General features: G+C 44.9%; 1 protein-coding gene across 1 annotated transcript; it reads right to left on the bottom strand.

The window, feature by feature from the left end:
* Window positions 1-1,326: 1,326 nt before the first annotated feature.
* On the bottom strand, window positions 1,327-21,417 carry C1QTNF4 (C1q and TNF related 4). The gene is given in 4 exon segments (XM_053385898.1): window positions 1,327-2,908; window positions 21,135-21,279; window positions 21,281-21,397; window positions 21,400-21,417. Coding segments are annotated over 4 exon segments (1,404 nt in total). The 3' UTR covers window positions 1,327-1,784.
* Between the last annotated feature and the right edge of the window lie 471 nt (window positions 21,418-21,888).

Here is a 21,888-nt window from a genome sequence, read left to right as displayed (position 1 = left end):
GCTTGGCTCCACATATGAATCAAATATGCTTTGTGTGATAAACAGTGCACTGGGGAAGCCATAACTGAATTGTGGTATCAAAGACTTGTGGGAATTTAATTTTGAATGTATTAAGGAATGTGCCTTTTAGGGAGCTGTCTGGATGGGATTAGTTAACAGAGTTTGTAAGCAAATGAGACTAGGGTGTTGCATATGTTCTAGTTGGGACCTGATATAAACTTTTAAGGGCTTTTAAAATGTGAATATATAAACTTGTGACAGCATTGTCTTAGCCAAGAAATATCTTTAGCCTTGCCCTTGGCTTTTTAACTTAATCAATCATTGTCTGTATTCAGAAGTGGGCTTCAGCAGGTGTCTGTGCCGGAATATCCCAATCCTACACCAGTTGTATTGGTCAAAATGCAGCATGCCAGGGCCAAGCATACAGGGAATAGATGCCCCAGCACCCAAACATGGAAACAATGCTTTTAAAACAGCAGAAAAACTTATACCGCAGAACGGAACTCAGTGGGTTTGGGTCCCATTCATTTGCTGTTAAAGTGGCTCTAGGCAGCCGCATAGCTTTGCCCAGTGGACGTTTGTCTGGCTTCGATAACATAATTTATCAATTTGCAGCTCCAAAGCTTATTAATATGGAGACAACTGAGTTGCTCTTCAGGCACCTAACCTATCTGTTGAAGGCAGCATCTGTAGTCATCAATATATGCAATAGCCAATAATACATTGTTGTGTTAACAACACAGCTGTGCACACAGAGGCCAGAAGTGTTAATTGGGCAACATTCCATATCATGCATGATGGAGTTTCACCCTTCTCCTGTCTCTCATGCAGTCTTCTGTGTTCCTTCCCATTCTTGCTCTGGACAATGCCCCAACCCTCTAGAGCAGATTATGGGGTGCACAGAGGGGAAAGGGGAATTGTTTCCACCATCTATATTCTGCTAGTGAATAAATACCATTGGATTTACCCTATTTAGTTGATTAATCAGAGGGGGGCATTTTTAATTGCAGGGGGCAGCTAAGGGCAGACGTATTCTTGGGTTTAAGAATATGTTGGTTCCAGTCTTTTTATGGAAGTAGTTAATGCTTATTAACTCACACTTCCTTCAATATTGAGTTTTTGGCAATATTCAAATTTATTTAAATTAACAATTGCATTTTAATTAACTGATCACCTCTCTTTGTAACCAATCTGCCTCACATTCTTTAATAACTGGCAGCTCCAAAACATACTACCATGTTCCATGAACTGATGATGGAGGTAGCTATATCTAATCTAATGCATCTAAATCAATCTAATACATCAAAACAGACAAGGAAACCCAGCACCTTTTCTCTCAGGATTTTATTGAGTTCATTATTTTCATTACATACACCCCTCTCTCAGAGTGTTGGTCTGCATTTGCAGTAGATGTTATCAACTCCCAAGTGCCTTGCCGAGTCTTTCATAAGTTCTTCCAGTATTTCCGTAAGCAGTTCCTTTATTCACATCTCATTTCACTGCCCCTATTTCTTCTACTCCCCAAGCTACCTCATGCTTTATGCTTAAATCAAACATCAATAATGAACAAAACACACATATCCCGTGAAGGTCATTCTATGAATGAATGAGTGGGAGAAACAACAATGGCTCTGCAGTCAGAACACAAGCGTGCAGCATAAGGAATGCACTGGACATACAATAGCATGCTCTTAACATTGTCATGTGAAAGATGACGTCCGTCCAGGACCTGTACCAGAGCCTACTGCATCTTGGCTTCTCTTATGCCCTTTTCATATATCTGTTTAGATTCTTGACCCTGGAGACATGTTGGCATCTGGAGGCGGTTTTGTCTTTGTCTCGGGATAGACCAGGAATCCAGTGAAGGTGATGTACTTGCCATGGTTGCTATAGGCACCATAGCCATCGTGCTGGTGGCTGTAGAGCCAAACGGTGTCGCCATATTGCAGAGGCAGCATAATGCTCTGGCTCTGCATCTCACGCCTTTTGGAGTGGTTGTCATCGTAGATCATCGCCTGAACCTCGTTGTGGTTCTTCATCAGTTTCACGGACATGGTTTTGAAGGGCATCTTGCCAATGGTGAAGGAGAAATAGTAGGCACCTGGAACGCGACACGTAAAGATTCCGGTGGAGAAATTGAAATCTTTCCCAATGTTCACAAATTCTGTGTCAAATGTGATTGGCTCGTGCTGGGTTTGCTTCTCATCTGACCCCAGAAGGCTTTCTGAACGGGCAGCAGAAAAGGCCGAACGAGTATCCTGCGATCTGCTGGGCTGGTCCGAAAAAAGGTGTTTCTCTGAGATTTCATTCTGGTTCGTTGAAAGCTGCTGAATTACATTAGGTGAAGAAGGCCCTGAAGTTTCTCCTAGCTCCTGGGAACCGACACTGTTTTGAAAATAGCTGGACGTGTCTGGATAGATGAGGTACCCATTGAAAGTTGTATAGGGACCTACATTGCTGTAGAGGGCATATTTGGGATCTCCATGTAAGCGCAGCCAGACTGTGTCACCGTAGTCCAACTGCAACATGGCACTCTGGCTTGCCACTTTCCGCTCTTTACGGTGATGCTCGTCATATACAATGGCTTGAACCTCGTTCTTGTTTCTCATCAGCATGACAGACAAGTTTTTCTTGGGGTACTTTCCAACCGTAAAGGAGAAGTAATAGGCTCCAGGGATACGGCATCGGAATAATCCAGCTTTGGGGTCAAAGTCCCCACCAATGTTCACATAGACTTTATCGAAGGTGATCACCATTTCAGTGCTTCCTTCCATACTGCTGGTTCTAGCGACAGAGAAAGCAGACCGGAACTCAGATCCAGAATCAGCAGGGAAGCCGTACACAACGGAGCAGGTGATTTGACACAGGAAGCCAAACAAAAGTTGGGTTCTCAGTTGAGTCGTCATATCTAAATAATTTTTTAAAAAAGTGAAGGGGACAACATTTTAGTTGAAGTATTTCAAAACAAGGTAAGAGCAGGTTCAGCGGTGCAGCTCAATCACACTCAAAAGTAGAACAGATTATCAGCAGGGAGGGAAGCATTTGAAATCCAAGCACCAAAGATCCTGTGGCAATCCATGTAAGACTACCATACCTTGACCAGTCAGCTGGCATCAGCCCACATGTTTATGTATGGTTACTTGGGACTGAAAACATGAAGACACTTAACATGCCCAGGAATGAACTCCAAGGGCATATCCAACTTTGACTGTTTAAAATCAAAACCATCCAGAACAATACCCTTTGATGTGGGAAAATGTGGCATGGGGGAAGTTGGGCTGGCCAACTTCCTTAAGTGCCAGTTGTGACATGAGGCATCATGGATCAGTGTTGGAAGGTGGGGTGATTGTGGAGAAGACTGCTAGAGTTTCATGTGAATCCAACCATTCAACATGTGTCTGCAGACAAGCCCTGCAGACTTCTAAACGGAGCTCTATTTGTTGCTATAGCAACCTAATTCTGTCCCATATTTTAGTTGTTTCTCCATTTTTAACCAGTATTTGTTCACCTAAACCTACTATTGACATTTCTCTCCCTTTTCAGTTGAACACTGCTGTCTGGTTTTAAGGAACACTGATTGCTAATTCAAGATGCTTTGTCCATTGAGAGCAAGAAGTCCAGAAACTATTGTTAACAGGGCTAGATTCAAAAACAGAGCTTGGGGTGGTGGAGGAGGGAAATGTATTTTAAGCATAGAATTCTTTATTACAATAAAATAAATTATCATATGTACAAACACTCCAAAAATAAATCCTTAATAGGCCAAATCTGCTTACGGTCTCCACCAAAGCATCAAATAAATGGGTTTGGCTCATCTTCAAAGATACTGCATAGATTTTAGCCTATTAAGGATTTATTGCTGGAGGATTTGCTTGTATAATAATTATTGTGATAAATAATTCCTTGGTTTAGAATGTATTTCCCATTTCACTCTGATTTCGACTGCTAGTCTCCCCTGCCTCCTTTTCCTAAGGTGCCTTAGTTGTTTGCATGCCAGGGCTGGATGTGATTTGGTCACCAGTCAAAGGGTTTGGGTGATGATGAGATGTGTGGGCTTTGTCCTGCTTAGCCTATTAGCAGCTCTGAAGTAGGCAAATGTAAACAGAGCTGCTGAGATCTAGGGCTGCTCCCTGGCTGGTCCCAGAAAGGCTACTTCACCGCCAGCACAAACGGCAGGGGCATCTCACTGGGAAAATTAGGGGAAAAAGGGGGGGGCACACAACATAAAATGAATACACCATTGTTCACAAACCTGATTTTATCATTTGGTAGGCTAAAACTCCAGACAGATAATCCAGTTCCACCCCCTGGATGAGGCAATCTGCATGCAGCTCCACACACAGGAGGCGATGGAACCAGAGAGCACAAAACACAATGTCTATATTAGCAGTAAAAACCAGACCTTTCATGAAAGAGGGGGATCCAAACTACAGGATAGAAATAGATTGGGTTGCCTACCATAAACAACCATCGATGGTCCACGAGAAACACAGATGAGAAAGAACTAAATGCATTTCCCTCCCTGCTCCAGTATATATAATCCTAATGGCAAGAGGCCAAAGCATGATCTATTGGCACTTTCAGCCTGAGAACAAACCTGGCAGTCATGGCATAGACATGGAGCTCTTTTCACTGTCCTTTCTTTCTTGTGCTCATTAAAACATCACTCAGTCTGAGAGCTCAATGGCTGGGGTCTCTTGTCTGCACTGTCTGTCACTTCAGAGCTGGCCCACTGCCAGGTGGCAGCCTATGAATTTAGAAGGCTGTGCTGTTGGCATCAAAGGGTTTCAAAGGCAAAGTTCTAGAGATACCATGAAAAAGATACGGTTCACCATGTGTGCGTGTGTGTGTCTGGAAACTCTGAAGCACAAGCAGAAGTAAAACAAGTGGACTACAGGTGTTGGGATCCTCTTCTAGGGAGAGATGCTGGTAGGAAGACAAAATACTGTCATGAGAATTTCAGTCCTAGTTGTCTTTACTCTCAGGCCAGTGTCTCAAATTCCAGGCACAAATATGGACTTCTGAATGGTTTGATCTTCTGTCTAAATCAACAGTTGCATAATTAGAAATAGAGGGAAATATCAGAGCTCTTTTATCCCCATGTGCTGCAAACAGCAAGGGCTTTCAAGCAGACCCCTTTCATGTAAAACCTTTGCACGCTCATTACTCCAAAGCTATGAAGACTGTGTCTACAGAAGGTTTCCTCTCAATTCTCTGGTACGATAGAATAGTAAACACATTCACTATTTTCGCATTCACAGAACAGGAAAAAAATACGCCTTCACTCAAATCTGCTTGATGTACACTTTTTTACTGCAAAGCCACATGTTTCAGTTTTTATCTAAGTAACTGCTTCTAAATTAAGATATTATAAGGTTGAAACCAGATCCTGTGAGCAGTTTCCACTTGTGAAATGGGACTCTCTCACCACACTCCTCTCCCATAATGGTTTAACAATTCCCAGAGTTCTCAGAGTGGTTTACCAGTCAATCCCTCTTTCCAGAGAACTCTGGGAATTGTAGCTCTGCAGGGGGAATAGGGGGTCTCCCAGCAACTCTCAACACCTTAACACACTACAGTTCCCAGGAGTTTATTTTTTGGGGGGGGGGAGCCATGATGACTCTTTAAAGTGGTACCATAGTGCTTTAAATGCATAGTGGGGGTGAGGCCTACATGAGACTTAAATTCAGTGTCCAATACAAGCCCCACATTTAACAGGAACTGGCTCCACTCAGGAGCTCTGAATGGCACAGAAGGACAGCTTTGTATCTGCCACACAATTGTCTCTATGAGCATTAAAAGTGGTATGAGAAAGACTGTGTGTATGCAGAGGTGCTTTGAAACAATTGCAAAACCCTGCAAAGCATGTTTACCAGAGGTGAAAATGGGATGAATGTACATGTCATGAGAAGAAATCTGTTTCAAACCACCTTCAACTGTCTCCAGTCTCAGTCTGTGGATCCTTAGTGCATTCAGATATTATGGCCACAAGATTGCACTGAAGCCCTGGAGGGCTGCTATGTCTTTGTTCATACTCAGGCTGGGGATGACAGCAAAGAACTGAGCTTGACAGCATGTAGCCAGCATTGTTCCAAAGCATGTCTTATTCTCTGGGACAGGTTCAGCATTTCTCAGAGAGGCAGCTGGTAGCTGCTATGCAAAAAGGGCGTGCAGACTTGAAGACGTCTCCACTGAATGCTGACCCCCGCGGTCCCTGAAACAACAACTGCCCTGTTACTGCTTCAGTGTTAATTTCTGGATAAGGTCATTATAGAAAAGGCTAAATTTAGTCGCTTTGCAGCAGCTCTTGGATGAAGTAGCCACTTAGTTTCATTTTGAATTAGAGCTCTTCCTAAATAGTCAGCAAATTATTTGCATTTTCTCAGAATTCCAAATCTCCCTTTGACAAAGACGTCAGAATGCTTTGATCTTCTGTCTCAATCAATAGTCATTCATCAGAAATAGAGGGGACTATTGAGCTACTTTTATCTGCAAACATTTTTAAACCACACAAATATCATGAAATGCCTTTGTATATGCATACATTCAATTCACATTAAAGGACAACCTACTTAATTCATGCTTTCTGAAAGAAGATGGAAACCGAAACACAGCTATCCTTTCAGATTCATACTTCTCTGAATTTTGCAGTGCCCTTCTCCGGCCAAGTAATATGGACAAAAGCATATATACTAGTGTGAAGTGTGAAAATGTCATATAAACATGCATTACATTAGGGAAAATATGCTTGGCAAAAATCCATACAAAGATGTGTGTATTAGGAGAAATTCGTACTAAATGAATTTTCACAAGGACTTCTTTTTTCAAAGCCCAAACTGATGTGGAAATGCGGGGAACTGAATTCAAAAGTGGAAAAAATGAAAAATGGAGAAACCGTCATTGACATATTCACCCATCTCTAAGCTGACTGAGCTGCAAGCTCACCCTGCGTACTGACTGGAAGGGAGCACCGAGCAAAGCCTGGTGCTTTTTGACTATGTTGGGAGCTAGGGGTGAAATGAAGCAGTTTTTCATAGCTATTGCTGGAAAGCTTGGGAGCTGGAGAAGCTGTTAACACTGTTCAGTTTTCCAAGCCAAACATCTTGGCAACACTACAACACTGACCAAGGTGCTCCTTGGCCAGGGCACTATTTATCCTCAGGCTCACCCAGATCTGAATGTATCACTGGTTTTTGTCCTCATATATTAATATAGTTTCCCAAATCTTCCCCGGATAAGAAAATACTTACAAAAGTAAAAGCGGTTATGTGATTTGTTTGCATTGGTTAGAAATATTTAGCTAATTACTGCATTTGATGGCTATTTCACCAATCCTCGTGTTGTTAATGTACAAAATGCATTTCCCCCCCAATAAAAAGGTATGCATGAAAGAAAGAAGAGAATTAAACTTAAAGCGCAGCTCTGGAAGTAGTGTGTCCCATTGAGAAGACTCCCATGGATGTGGACACATTGCTCCAGGGGTTGGAAATCAGGCAGTTGAACAACTAGATCCTTCTCTGCTAAGCCAGGCATTTGCTGGGTCCCATCATTAGGTAAGAATCCACTTCCAGACATCAGCAGGATCACTTTGCCTGGACTATCTAAGAAGGTAAGGGGCAGGAGAAGAGAAATTTCAGTTTGAACATCCATAAGCTCCTCCAAATTAAGGTGCTCTCTTGAGGGTGCAAAGTATACCTTAAATCCTTGGGCCAACACAGCTACACTCAGGTTATACAGCTGCATATCTTCTGAAGCAAAGGGCAGGATATAAACGAGTCCAGAACATAAATTAGATAGTGGTTTCTCTGTAAATGTTATTTATTAATGAAGTCAGCCTCTCGGCCATCAATCATGAACAGATGGCAATTTTTATGTAGTTATAGCACCCAGAGTGTACCCACATGTGACTCATCTTATTGCTATTAAATTAATGACTGGGAAGTCAAGAGCTGAAACATTTAACAGTTCACATTTTCAGCCACTACTTTCAGCCCCTCTCGGAAATTAAGTATTTCACCAGCATTAGATCCATTTCAGTCCGGTTTCCGTCCTGGTTTTGGGACGGAGACGGCTCTGGTTGCCCTAACAGATGATCTCCGTAGACAACTGGATCGAGGCGGGTCAGGACTGCTGATCCTTTTAGATTTGTCAGCAGCCTTTGACATGGTTGATCATGATCTTCTGGACCACCGCCTCGCAGACGTGGGGATACAGGGCATAGCCCGTAACTGGTTGTGCTCTTTTATCTCTGGTTGGGGACAGAGGGTGGCACTAGGGAGGGAAATGTCGTCGCGCCACTCCTTGGTGTGTGGAGTGCCGCAGGGCGCAATTCTCTCCCCGATGCTTTTTAACATCTTTATGCGCCCCCTTGCCCAGATTATTCGGAGCTTTGGGCTGGGCTGTCACCAATATGCTGTTGACACTCAGCTCTGTCTGCTGATGGATGGCCACACTGACTCAGCCCCAAACACACTGAACAGATGCTTGGAAGCTGTGGCTGGATGGTTTCGTGGGAGCCGATTGAAACTAAATCCTTCGAAGACAGAGGTCCTATGGCTGGGTTGGGATGGCATGGGGATGAGGATGAGGGACCAACTCCCTTCTCTTGCGGGGGCCCAATTAGTGCCATTGCCTTCCGTTAAGAGTTTGGGTGTAATCCTTGACGCCTCGCCTTGGCAACAGCCAAGGCGACATTTTTCCACCTTCGCCGCATCAAGCAGTTGGTCCCTTACCTTTCCCACCCTGACCTGGCCACAGTGATCCATGCGACGGTCATCTCCAGGCTTGACTACTGTAATTCGCTCTACGCGGGGCTGCCCTTGAAGCTGTCCCAGAAACTCCAGCAGGTACAGAATGCTGCAGCGAGGCTCCTCACAGGGTCTCTGCCATGGGAGCATATTCACCCAGTACTTTTCAAGCTGCACTGGCTCCCGGTGGAGTACAGGGTCAGATTTAAGGTGCTGCTTTTGACCTTTAAAGCCCTTCACGGCCTAGGACCCTCGTACCTACGGGACCGCTTCTCCTGGTATGCCCCACGGAGAGCCTCAAGGTCCATAAATAACAACACCCTAGTGGTCCCAGGCCCTAAGGAAGTTAGATTGGCTTCAACCACAGCCAGGGCCTTTTCAACTCTGGCTCCGACCTGGTGGAACGCTCTGCCTCATGAGACCAGGGCCCTACAGGATCTGATTTCTTTCCGCAGGGCCTGTAAGACAGAGTTGTTCCACCTGGCCTTTGGCTTGGAGCCAATTTGATTCCCTCCCTCCCTCTCTTTCTTTTTTCTTTTCCTTCTCCTCCTGCGATGAGGCTACATTTTAATATTTTAATGTTCCATTATTTTAATGTTGTATTTTATTTTTGTTTTTAAGTTGTAATCATTCATCTTGTTTTTATTATTGCTTGTAAGCCGCTCTGAGCCCGGCCTTGGCTGGGGAGGGCGGGGTATAAATAAAAATTATTATTATTATTATTATTATTATTATTATTATTATTATTATTTTCTCAGGGAAACAAATATCAATAGCCTCACATTGGCTAGAGAGGAGTTTTTCTGACCTCTGGCAAAGTCAAAATGGTTGGTGAAGTTTATCCTTGCATTTTTATGTTCATGGTGTTAAGACTGCAGGTGGTTTCCACAATGAATCTGAGGCTATGGAAAGGTGAGCCTTCTTCTAATTAATGAGGCCAGAATTTTATGAGGAGGCACAGCATAGTTCTATATTTTAATCTGGACACTGCAGATGTTCCACAAACACAGACTCTTTGGACATATGGCTAATGGATTAGACCCATGATCAAAAAAAGGTGAACTGCCTACTCACATGAAATGATGTAGCTGCACGGAATGATATAAGTACTTCTCAGCATCTTGTGAGCTGCATTTTTTTTTAAAAAAAATCCTGGTACTTTCTAGCCGGCTGCACTGTAACACATCACCCTAATGTCTTAGGACAGCTGCAAGTGTCTCAATTATATGAATCATCAAAAGCCTGTACAACGAGCAGCTTGCATGCCCTGTGGTTAGCAGAGACGTGATAAAGCTTTTTCTTTGATTTGCCCTGATACTGTGTGCTGCCTGTTCCATTCACAGGATGCTGATCCCAAGTATCAGATGATGATGCAATTTATAATTTGCGTGCATCATCACATGAAAAAGTTAATTATACCTTAGAAGGACTGAATCCACATGAAACTATGGCTCTGTTCGTGATAGAAGATTTTGCCTGCCTGGTTGTCTGCATTGCCAAAAACGAGGACACACTTTTGCATAAGCCTTGCCTATGCTAATCTATACACATGGATCCATTTGTAGAAATAATAACTACAACTGAGCGAGGAAGACTATGAGAAGGTGACCTGTGTACCTACCCAGTCTGCTGTCGAGGTATTAACTCTGGATGGTCAGCAGCATAGGAACATAGCAAGCTGCATTATAGCAAGTACAACTATTGGTCCATCTAGCTCTGCATAGTCTACATTGACTACCAGTGGCTTTCCAGGGTGTCAGACATGGGACAATCCTAGTCCTACCTGCAAATGCTGAGGACCTGGGACCTTCTGCATGACCTTCTGCCACTAAGTTAGAGCCCTTCTGCTTTCAAGGCTCTTGTTCATTCTTCTTAGGGTTGTCTTTAAACCAGACTTGGACCCTTCAAATAGAAGAGTGGCCTCTGTGAAGCTGCATGCCCACCCTAATGCAGAGCACTAAAACTGCCCAGTATGTGGACTCTATTTCAAGTGGTAGGGTATTCACTATGACACTTAGCTCAAGGTTGTTTATATAGCAATATAGGTTGGCACTTTTTGAGGGGTGCACGAGTGGTGATTACAGTGTTTCCCATTCCACTATACCTGATCCTTCTGCACATCCCACCCCAATAATATATTCTTACAAATTCCAGAGAATATGACATCGGGAAAATTCCATACAATTTTGTGCATTCTAACAATGCATAAGCCTCATGGGATTTCAGTGTTAATATGCCACAGTCAAATGGGCAAAGCCTCAATGAGAAGACTTAAGTATAGGAGTCTAATTCCTCAGCTTCGGTTTATGTTGTGCATTCAATAATAAAAAAAACACCTTTCCAGCAGTTGCTCTGCAGCCTTCTGGTCCCAGAGAGATTTCCTCCAGTTCTTGGCTGGTGGAAGAAATGCACTTCTCATCCTCCTGGTACCCGATGATCTTTAACTTCCCCCAGAGCTGTCTTTTTAGGTGTTTGGAAATGGCTAATACCTGCAGAATAAAAACTAAAATCTCTCTCAAGAGCCTTTCAAAAAAACAAATCAAAACAGGTTTGTACTCAAAATGATTTTTTTCCCTGTGCCTAATCCCTTTGGGACCTTAGAGTGGGCATTAGCAGCAAGTTATCTGAAGACAACTGCCATGTTTCCTTTGTATTTACACTACCTCCTTCTTCACATAGATCCTAAGATTTCCCAGTTCACTTTCATGCCATATTATATGTTATTCATGTCATAAATATGACATGACATTTTGAATGGCAGATATGACCCATTAGGCAATGCAAAGCAATGAACAGCAACAATATATAGATCAGAGGTAGCCAGAGTGGCTACTACAAACTCCCACCATCCCTGATGATTGGCCATTTTGGCTGGGGCTGATGGAAGTGAAGTTCAACAGCATTTGGAAGACACCACATTAGATGGCCCTGCCACAGATCCAGGCATTATGTTTGCAAACTGCCATCATATTCCAGAGAATATGTTATATTCCAGAGAATCGTGTTAACTTTTGTGTGTGTTATTATATTTGCTATTGTTTACCTAAGTGGAAAGATACAGGTGAAGCTGAAAGTGTTTACTGGTTTGTGTGAGGGCTTATCTTCTTATCTATCTTCCTATCCTTTAGGTTAAGAGGGAGGAGGGAGAGAGCAAACAAAGCAGGAGACCAGGTACCTGCAAATTATCTGCAAAGTATCTGTAAAGTATCGGTCCAGCTGGGCTACCTCCTGGGAAGCTGTTAAGGCTTTTGTTCATCGGTATATTGCCTTGTTGAAACACTTATCACCATGTTATTTCAATACCTATATTCAACCGATAGGGCCCTGCTTTATACCCAATAATAAAGGTAAAGGGACCCCTGACCATTAGGTCTAGTCGCGGACGACTCTGGGGTTGCGGTGCTCATCTCGCTTTATTGGCTGAGGAAGCCGGCATACAGCTTCCAGGTCATGTGGCCAGCCGCTTCTGGTGAACCAGAGCAGTGCACAGAAATGCTGTTTACCTTCCCGCCGGAGCGGTACCAATTTATCTACTTGCACTTTGACATGCTTTCGAACTGCTAGGTTGGCAGGAGCAGGGACCGAGCAACGGGAGCTCACGCCATCACAGGGATTCGAACCGCCAGCCTTCTGATTGGCAAGCCCTAGGCTCTGTGCTTTAACCCACAGTGCCACTCGCGTCCCTATACCCAATAATAGCATAGTTTACATTTACAGCTTCTTTGGGCAGGTGTCTCACCCTGTTGCGGGGATTCAAACCGCTGACCTTCTGATTGACAAGCCCTAGGCTCAGTGGTTTATACCACAGTGCCACCTGCATACCCTATTTGTATTTTACCCTTCCTCTAATAACCCTGCAGCAGCATACCTGGGGTGATCTCATTTTCACAGCAACCACCTGAGGTAGGTTAGATGGTAAGACAGGAACTTGCCTAAAGTGATTCAGTGAGCTTCTTATGGCTGTCCAAATGTGTTTTTATTCAAACAGAGTTTACAACATGGAAAATAAATTGCAAGGATATTTGACGGTTCAAAAGGTGCTATTCAGACCAATTATTCATAAGATTATCATTCTGCTGTCAGCGTTCTCACAAAGATAGTGTGTTTCAGTGTGATAGCCATACCTGTCTTCCAAATGCTGATCTCTTTCAATGTGGTTCCCCTTTGTTTCCGATTCACATTCTTGCTGCTATTTGTAAATTAATCATAAATTCGAAACTTGAATAGTCTGCATGATGCTGAATTCAATGGCGCAATTCACTGAATGGGTCCCGTCGGCGGAAGCACTGTGGAAGAATTTCTGCTTGCACAATGGGGCTCCCCCTCCATCCTGCATGCCCACCCCCTGAAATTGGTTCAGGGAGGGGTCAGGAGAACCCTCAGAACAGCATTCAAAGGGAATTGGCGGGTGTTCCATTTGGCAAGCTGAAGAACATTATTTTGAATTCTTCCCAATGTTCTTTCCACTAAACCACACTCATTTGTTGACTCCACACTCTTATTGAGTCATGTTCCACCTAGAGAAGACATCCCTTTGACTAGTTAGTCTTCAGGGTTTAGTCAAAGGATCTCAGTCAGGAGAGAGCTATATATAAATATTTATATGCCTTATCAACAAAGATATTATCTCATAATTCTCCTCCTCATACGGCTGGTTTAATTTTGTCTCCTATTCTGTTAAGAAATGCATCAAGCATCCTCTACTAAGCCAGGATTATGATATGCTCAATGCAGATAGCCTTTGATTGCTGATATTATCAATAAGGATTTTGTTCTTTTCTGAGATTTAGCATGTAATTTTTGATTTTTATTCATGAGAGAGGGAGACTGGCTGTGATCCTCAGGGTTCATTTCCTATAAAAAATACAAAGTGAATGAATCTCCTATAAACATAATAACTTTCATGATCAGTCTGTATATCATCAGGTTCTCTATGGCTGCAGCTCTGAGTCTTGCCAGATTCTGCATTTCTCCAGTTATAATATTGTTGTTTAAAGACTGAAAACATATGCTCTGGAATCTTTGGTTTTTATTTTAAAAGGCACTGAACTATGTAGAATTTCCATTCTGAAGATAATCTTCAAAGTTTCCAGATGATGGTTCGAGTCACTAATGTTATCTGTCATAAAAGAAGGCTTCAACTCATTAACAGAGTATTAAGTGTGACACCATGGTTTGCAACTGCTCCACTATTTGTATTGTCAGTTGATCTAACATTCACTGTTCTTATAAGACTTAGAGCTCATCCAGAGTTCCTTTTGTGCCACACTTTCCAGGCACAGGTTTGTGCTTTAAATCTCTGTTTCCAGGTAGCTTTTTGGTATATTCCCCAGCGCTTCCCTTGGGAAAACTGAATCAGAGAAAATGGTAATTGGGTTCTCTGCAGGTTGACATTTGCTCAGATTCAGAGGCAAAATGAGAGTTTTCTTGGGGAAAGTGCAGGGGCAAAACAAAAACTACTGAAACATGGAGCACTAAGCCTTGACCTGTGTCTAGGAGTGCAGCACAAAATGAAATCTGGATGAGCCCTTAGAATGCAGTATGGATAAGACACAATGTGCAGCTATTTGTTATCAGGTTTGTCTTAATGGAAAATAAAATGCTCAAAATACTCCACATTCCACATTTTAATGCCTTTTACAGGTCTTGCTGATATTGACAAAGGTGGAGATGGGATTTCTTCTTCAGACACATTCCTCATCTACGCTTCAGGAAAGCAAAAAACCAAAAACTAATTGCATGCCTTCTAGATCAAGATACTTTCCCTTGGCCAGTGGCGTAGCGTGGGGGGTGCCAGGGGTGCCGGCCGCACCGGGCGCAACATCTGGGGGGGCGCGAGTCCAGAGGGCCCAGCCGCGTCGTGCCCTCGGCCCGCCCCTATTGTCAGAGCAGCCGGCCAGCCTCCGCCTGCTCCTACCTTGCCCACCCGAGGACTGCGGCAGCGCCCGCCCCCGTGGCCACCTACCTCCGCCTCGCCCATTGGCTTGCCTCCCTCGGCCCCGCCTCTCTCCGATGGCCGCGGGGGTGTCCTGCTCGGCGCCGGCGCCTTTTTTCAGGAGGTAGGGAGGCTGGACGGGGAGGTGGGGTCGGAAGCGGGCAGAGAAGGAGGGGAGCTCGTAGCCAAAAGGGCTGCGCCGGCCGGCAAAGGGCCGGGGAAAGTTTGGAGAGGAGAAATGCACCGTCATGATTTCCCGGTGGAAGCGTCAGGATTAGGGATGGCGAAGCGTAATTACGCACGAATTTCGCTGGGTGAGAGCTTCGGGGATCGATCGGCGGAAATGGGAATCAATTGGAATATGAGAAAGAGAGAGAGAGAGGGACCATCATTCATAGGCATAGATTTGTAGGGTTAGGGGGCGCAAATCCACGGGTTAGGGGGCGCAAATTACTTGCCTTGCCCCGGGTTAGGGGGCGCAAATTACTTGCCTTGCCCCGGGTGCTGACAACCCACGCTACGCCGCTGCCCTTGGCAACATATATATGCATGACACAATACCTCCCCATACCTCCAGTTAATATAATTGACTTCACACTCCTTTTTCAGCAAACACCCTCCATAACCTCTCCTCCAGTGAGGGCAAATCAAGATATCCATATGATGAGTGTTCATAATTTCCAGAGTAGTTCTGGAGTGCAACATGCTTTATCATTATCTCTCAATTTGTTCCAGTAGCAAGCCTATGAGTTAGGTGGCTGCCATTTCTCTTTCAAATATTACAAATCAAAACAGAGAAAGTTATCTTCCCATGGCCACTTGATGAGCTCATGGCTAATGAGACTTTCAGATTTAGGACTCACAGTTACTATTCCAACATGTAATCTGCTGGAATCTCACTAATCATCTCCCTAACATGATTAAACAAGGTTTTGACCTGCTGGCCTCCCTCTGATCAGTGGGATCACATGAGGCTCAAATTCATGTCAGAGAAGCAAAGGAAGTAAATTATATAGTTTGTGTCATAAAGTTTATGGGAGCAGCTTCTCTTAAAGTAAGAGTACATGGATATTTTGAAGGCAGGGATGGGGAAACTGTGGCACTCCAGATGTTGCTTGAAAACAACTCCCATCTTCCTTTACTGTTGGCCAAGCCGGCTGGGGCTGAAGGGAGTTGGAGTCAGCAACATCTGGAGGGCTACAGGATCCCCATCCCTCATTTGAAGATACCACATTACCTGCTTTGTATTTCTGATGCCCTTGGAACAGATCCAGCCCTTTGTAACTGGATCAGGAAAAACTGAAGCAAGGAAAAGGGTAGGTGGGAGAGGCAGTACATCATCATACCTTGAAGCCCTGATATCGATTTGCATAGGTTCAAAAATGGCTGTAATTTCCAGCTAATATTCTCTCTACAGTCATCGCCAGTCTCTCTTTGCCCCTCTCTTGAGTCTTCATCTCAGCACTGCTAAGGTAGACATTCTAGCATTTGACAAATACAGGAGGCTGAGGGGGAGGTTGCCACCATGAACTCATCTCTCCCTGCTCCTCTCCTGTAGCCTTTGCAATCAATTACCAGCCTCTAGATGGATATCTCTGCTGCTTGGCTCTGTGATCAGTTCCTGCTCCTAGCAGGGTGATTCCTACTGGAAGCCTCAGTCCTTTGATCAGGCACAGCAAGGATTTTCTCTCTTGTTCTTTACTCTGATTAGAGCATGCCAGTAATTTACAAAGCATTGGTGAGAGACAGTAGAGGACTACGGAGGTACCAGAATTGGCACACGAAAGAACACACAGAAGGGGGATGAGAGAAATTTCCAACAGGCTGCATGTGGCTGCATAAAAACAGTTGGACAACACTGAAGTACTCAAGTTGCAGTGAAAAAAGTTAAGCAGCATAACATTGCATGTATCTGGATTCTTAAGCTGCAGCACTGTGGCCTTGTTCTAATGCTGCACTTACTTATACTATCAGTGAAGCTGCTGGTCCTGCTATGGCAGCTGCCTCCAGCCCCCAACATAGAAGGGTTGCATAAGGACACTTAAAGGGCCAGGCCACACATGAGGCAAGGTGAGGGGACCGCCTCAGGTGGCAGGATCCACAGGGGCAGCAGACGCCAGTGCCAATCTTTCTTCCTCTCTTGTTCCTGATGTACATCTTTCCTGACATCTCCTTCCCTGGAGGGGAGGGACAATTGTACCTGAGGATACAACTGTATCCTGGCTTCAGGTAAGCTGGAGCAAAGGTTTTCCTGCTTCTTTCTCCCTTGCAATGCATATGTATAAATGGAACCACAGGCTCAGGCTTTCAGTGAGTAATGAGCTTCTAAGGCATATAAGATAAGAGCCAGGATCTCCGCCTCTCCTGATTGCAATCAAGTGATCTCTGAAATTTCTGGGGAAATCCAAAAAGTGAGGCAGATAGCAGATGTGAGAGTGGGCATAAGCCAAGTGTGTGCCCACATTATGTTTCCAATGCAAGTATTTTATGCATGCACTACTGTGTCTAACACACTTACCATGTGAGTTGGCCCATACTCATGTAGGGTTAACATGCCAGTGATCAGTGACCAGGGCAGGTGCCACTGCTGGCATGCAAATGATAGTGCTTTCTCCATGGTCACTATGTTGTCTGTTTTAGCCCTCATTCCTTCACTCAAAATGCTTGGTCTTTACTTTTAAGAACTGAATATTCGAGGGATGCACAGAACAAATGGGTGGAGATTAACAAGCTTGCCACATTAATGGTATACATACCATTTTTGTTATTTTGTAACTCAATTAGAGATTGTCTCAAGTTTTAAGCAGTATATAAATATATGGATTGAATGAAAGAATAAGCCTGTGAAATTGAGATTTGTTACTTCTAGGGAATAAAGCAGAGTTCAGACTTTAGCTTCTTAGACTGACTCTGCCAAAATATTATAGACTGTCTTCAAAACTAATGCAGGAGAGCCATAAGAATGGGATGAGAAGGCAATACCCCAATATGTTTTATCGGGGGTCTCTTTGCTAAATAGTGGTAAATGAAATAAATCCCACATAACATTCAAATCAGACATAGCTCTGATGCTCGAATTTGTTGAATTCAAAAGTAGGCAAATAGCTTTGAATCCCATAAAACTCTGGCTTTGATGATGAAATGTTGGTTTTAGGTTTTCGAGCTTTGACTGTCTCTGTTTTTAAAATCCAACAATGTAGCCTAAAATGGTCCTGGAATAATGTCGTTTGCATTTGAAAGGGAATGGCAGATTAGAAGTTGTTGTTTTAAAGTGGCAAGGGGAGAAAAATATCCATTCTTGTTCCATGTCAATTTGCATCACTCTAAGCATGACCAGGTGTCTATATTTCATGTATCCGCAGACTCCTTTGCTGAAATGCAAAATTTGGTTCCATAAGTATCTCACCTTTTACATAGAGGGAGTGGGGAGGAAAAAAAGTCCAGGCTACAAGGCTGTCAAGAAAGGCTTGGAAACATGAGGGAAATATCTGCTAACGGCTCAGGTCCTTCCCAGATTGTGTAGAATGTAGAGTAGAAATCTGATCCAGACGTTTTTCTATGATGAGCTGATCTGTTTCAGCAGAAACCACATTTTCTAAGTGCTTAAACAACAGCACAATGTTGCTGATGAAGTGTGTCTCACAATTCTTGCAAATGCTGTATGGAGACTTGAGTGGTTGTGCTGGTGTTGTGGGCTGATATTGGGACAGTGCCTGGGACATCATTGCAACAGCTTATGATTTAAATTCCTCCCTCGCCATTCTGGGGATTTCAAATGCCAGCCATTAAGCTACCTTTCTGCCTGGTTCTTCCCTTCCTACATTTGAAAACTGTTTACTCCACCTCTTTACTATGTTGGCATTAAGAGATGAGTATTTTTCCACTGCAACTGCGGCTGCATCAAAACTAACCTGGATTGTCTAGAAAGGTCCTCAAAAACTAGGAAAGAATTGTGGGGGCTTCCAGTGGTCAGTGATTGAGGCTTCCACACATTGAGCATAAATTTATCAGTCATGATCCTATGTGCTGCTATTCTGCAATGGCTGAGCCCCCTAACCATGGCCTCCCTTCCTTCTTTCCCTGCACATATTATTCCCAATCATTCAACACTGCTTTGGAAAGAAAATTTAAAAGGATCCAGTGTCAAAATCTAAATGGGCAAAACACCAGAATGTAGGAAGGTGAGAATATTTGCATCTATTTAATCTGATTGCATAACCGAGTCAGGAGACCAAACCTGGAACTCAGGGATGCATGATTTATGTACAAAGGGCATTGTTTGCAGAAACTTCGGATGAAGAAATGGGAATGGATATTTGTATAAGTAACATGCAACCAAGATTTTATGGCTAAAATTGCAGACACAGAAAGGAATTGACATCCATGAACCCTGATAAAATTCCTCCATTACCTCTGATGTAATGGACAGAGCTTGACTGAATTTACAATCTGTCATTCAAAATTGTGAAGCCAGCAAATATAAGAGTCGTAACGTTTGAAGGCTGCGGGGGGGGGGCCTGTTTTGGTTGGTGTTTTACCGTTAGTTAGTTGCTTTATGTTCACGGCAGGCTATTCGTGCATACAAATGAGTCCAGTAATCCTGCCCCCTGCCCAAAAGATGGAAAAGGTTGGTTTAGATGTGACTTCACCTCACATTCAGCCTCACGCTGAAATGCTAGGATACTTCCCTCCCACACTTGTTATGATTGAGACCCTTGAAGTATTCAGACAGATCCGGAATGATTTTCCTGTTATTGGTTACTTATCCAATATTAAGCACAGAAATAAAGACAGCTGCCATGTGGCTAAATGGGATGATATCCTCAAAAGCAGAGTGTGTTAAAATCTTGTTACGCACCAGCTCCCTGGAGAAGAGAAGCTGCAGGAAATTACTGTAGCACCAAAAATGAATAATTGAAGCAAAGCGCATTCAATATGTGCATAAACACAGAGGCCAGAGTGCAGCCTCCTAACCAGCTGGCAGTGCAGAAACTCACAAAGAAAGTGCCGGATAGATTGATTTCTCAGGAGAAGCTGACCCACTTTCCTAGGAGCTTTGAGGAGGGCTCACGAAGAGGTCACAGCAAGGACTGTGGCAGCATCGCACTGGATCGGGATGGCCTCTTGATCAGAAGGCAATTGCTTCACAATGTTAGGCAAATAAACAAATGGTAAGAAATGAGCCTCAAGACATGTTTCCTGGGTTTAACATCCTGCTCCTCCTCCTGCTCCTTACCTGCTGGAAAAAATTGGCCGAATAGAACTCTGTCCTCAGGTTTCAACTCCAGAGACCGACTAGAGAGATTCTCTGTATGCCTTCCCAGATAATCTTGTGTCATGAATTGAAATGCCCACCCACCCATAGACACACAAACAAATTCCAGTATCCCTCAGTTTCTAACCCTGGTCCCACAGAGAAAGCATTCAGGGAACCCAAAGGTTAAGAGAAATAGAACGAGAGAGCGGATGATATCCCATCCTTGTGGTGTAGAGCAGTGGCGTAGCGTGGGTTGTCAGCACCCGGGGCAAGGCAAGTAATTTGCGTCCCCTAACCCGTGGATTTGCGCCCCGTAACCCGTGGATTTGCGCCCCGTAACCCTAACCCCCAGATGTTGCGCCCGGTGCGGCCGGCCCCCCCTGCACCCCCCACGCTACGCCACTGGTGTAGAGAGGAGGTTAGCAAAACAGCGCTCCAGTTGAGATCTCAGGGGTCAAATATCCCAGACTGAGGAGGTGTCCTTCATTTTTAAAAGGCTGGACCTTGGTTCTATTGACATGAATTGATCCCTTTAGCTCCATTGGCATTAACTGATTTTCATATTTCCATAGAAAATAGGGGGTGTCCCCGCCTCAATAAGCACAACTCTAAAACATCCCTTCTTTTTTACGTTTTGATCTGGCGGCTTCCTAGATCAGTGACAGGTGGGGGGGAGTGGATCAGTGGGGAGAAGGACAACTGGAAAAGGGGGTCACCTGTAAGGACCTTAGAATAGGGATGGGGGTGGAGCTGACCAAGAAAACCTACAAGGCTCTTTATCTATATCCAGGGCTACACCATCTATATCTTGCTAAATGCCTCTCTGTCTCCGTTGCCAAGATTCTGCACGGGGCTTTAGCCCGCAGGCTCCATCCAGACTCCCCCTTCCGGACCAGAACAAAGCTCCATAAAGATAAGCCATGCATCAAATAGGTAATCCCATCTGCCCCGGATAATACTTGACAGAGACACCCCCCCGTTCCCGCTTCACAGTAGGACAACCCCCTCCTCCTTTTCAAACCCTCCATATACAGCATTCATTGCCCCCTCTCCGGAGGAGAGACCACTGTATCAAAGCAGGGGGAGAGAGAAAAAGAAAAGGTGGGAAAAGCAACCTCGGGCGGCTGCCAACCCCGCGCACCCCCAATGGAGGCTGCCCTGGGGGCGCTGCTGTAGGTGGCGCTTCGCCATGTACCTGCTGCTGCTGAAGTGGCCGTCGCCGCCGTCTGCTGCTGGAGGAGGCGGGAGAGAGCCGGCTGGACGGCGGCTGCTGTTGCCGCTGCACTGACAGCTCTGGAAGCGGCGCCGCGGCTGTGAGGAGGGCAGGCGGGCGGGCGGGCGGGGGCGGGGTGGCTGGGCAGAAGGGGCGCCGGCGCGTGCGGGGCTCCGGCGCAAAATCCGGGGCCGGAGGAGGAGCCTGTGGAGGGAGCCGAGGAAGGGCGCGCGCGGAGGGCGGGGCGCGGCGCCTCGCTTCCCATGCCAGGCAGTCATGGCTGCGGCGCCTTGCTCGTGGGGATAGTGGGGTGGCTCTTCCTCAGGGCTCCTTCCAATGGTGCTGCGGAAGGCGCCTTTGATGAAGAAATTCAACAGGTGCGGCCAAGGGAGGGGGCGAAGCTGAACCTGAGGGATTTCTGCCTGCCAAAAGCAAGCACAGGTCCTTGGCGAATAGGGAGGGAGGAGGAGGTTGTATCCTTCCCTGCCTCCACCCACCAAATGACTAGCCCTTCTGGAAAGGAGAAGGAAGGGAGGGGCAATGCCCAACATCCAGGTCTTGGGGAGGCTAATCCTTAGGGGCAGCTGGGTCCACCTTGCCTGGGAGGGAGCGGGTGACGCTGTGGTCTAAACCACTGAGCTTCTTTGGCTTGCTGATCAGAAGGTTGGCAGTTCAAGTCGGCGCAACGGGGTGAGCTCCCATTGCTCTGTCCCAGCTTCTGCCAACCTAGCAGTTC

This window comes from Podarcis raffonei, chromosome 1 (genome assembly GCF_027172205.1).
Source record: "Podarcis raffonei isolate rPodRaf1 chromosome 1, rPodRaf1.pri, whole genome shotgun sequence".
NCBI classification, from domain to species: domain Eukaryota; kingdom Metazoa; phylum Chordata; class Lepidosauria; order Squamata; family Lacertidae; genus Podarcis; species Podarcis raffonei.
Note: the sequence above shows the minus strand (reverse complement) of the source record. Positions and strands in the feature narration are given on the sequence as shown.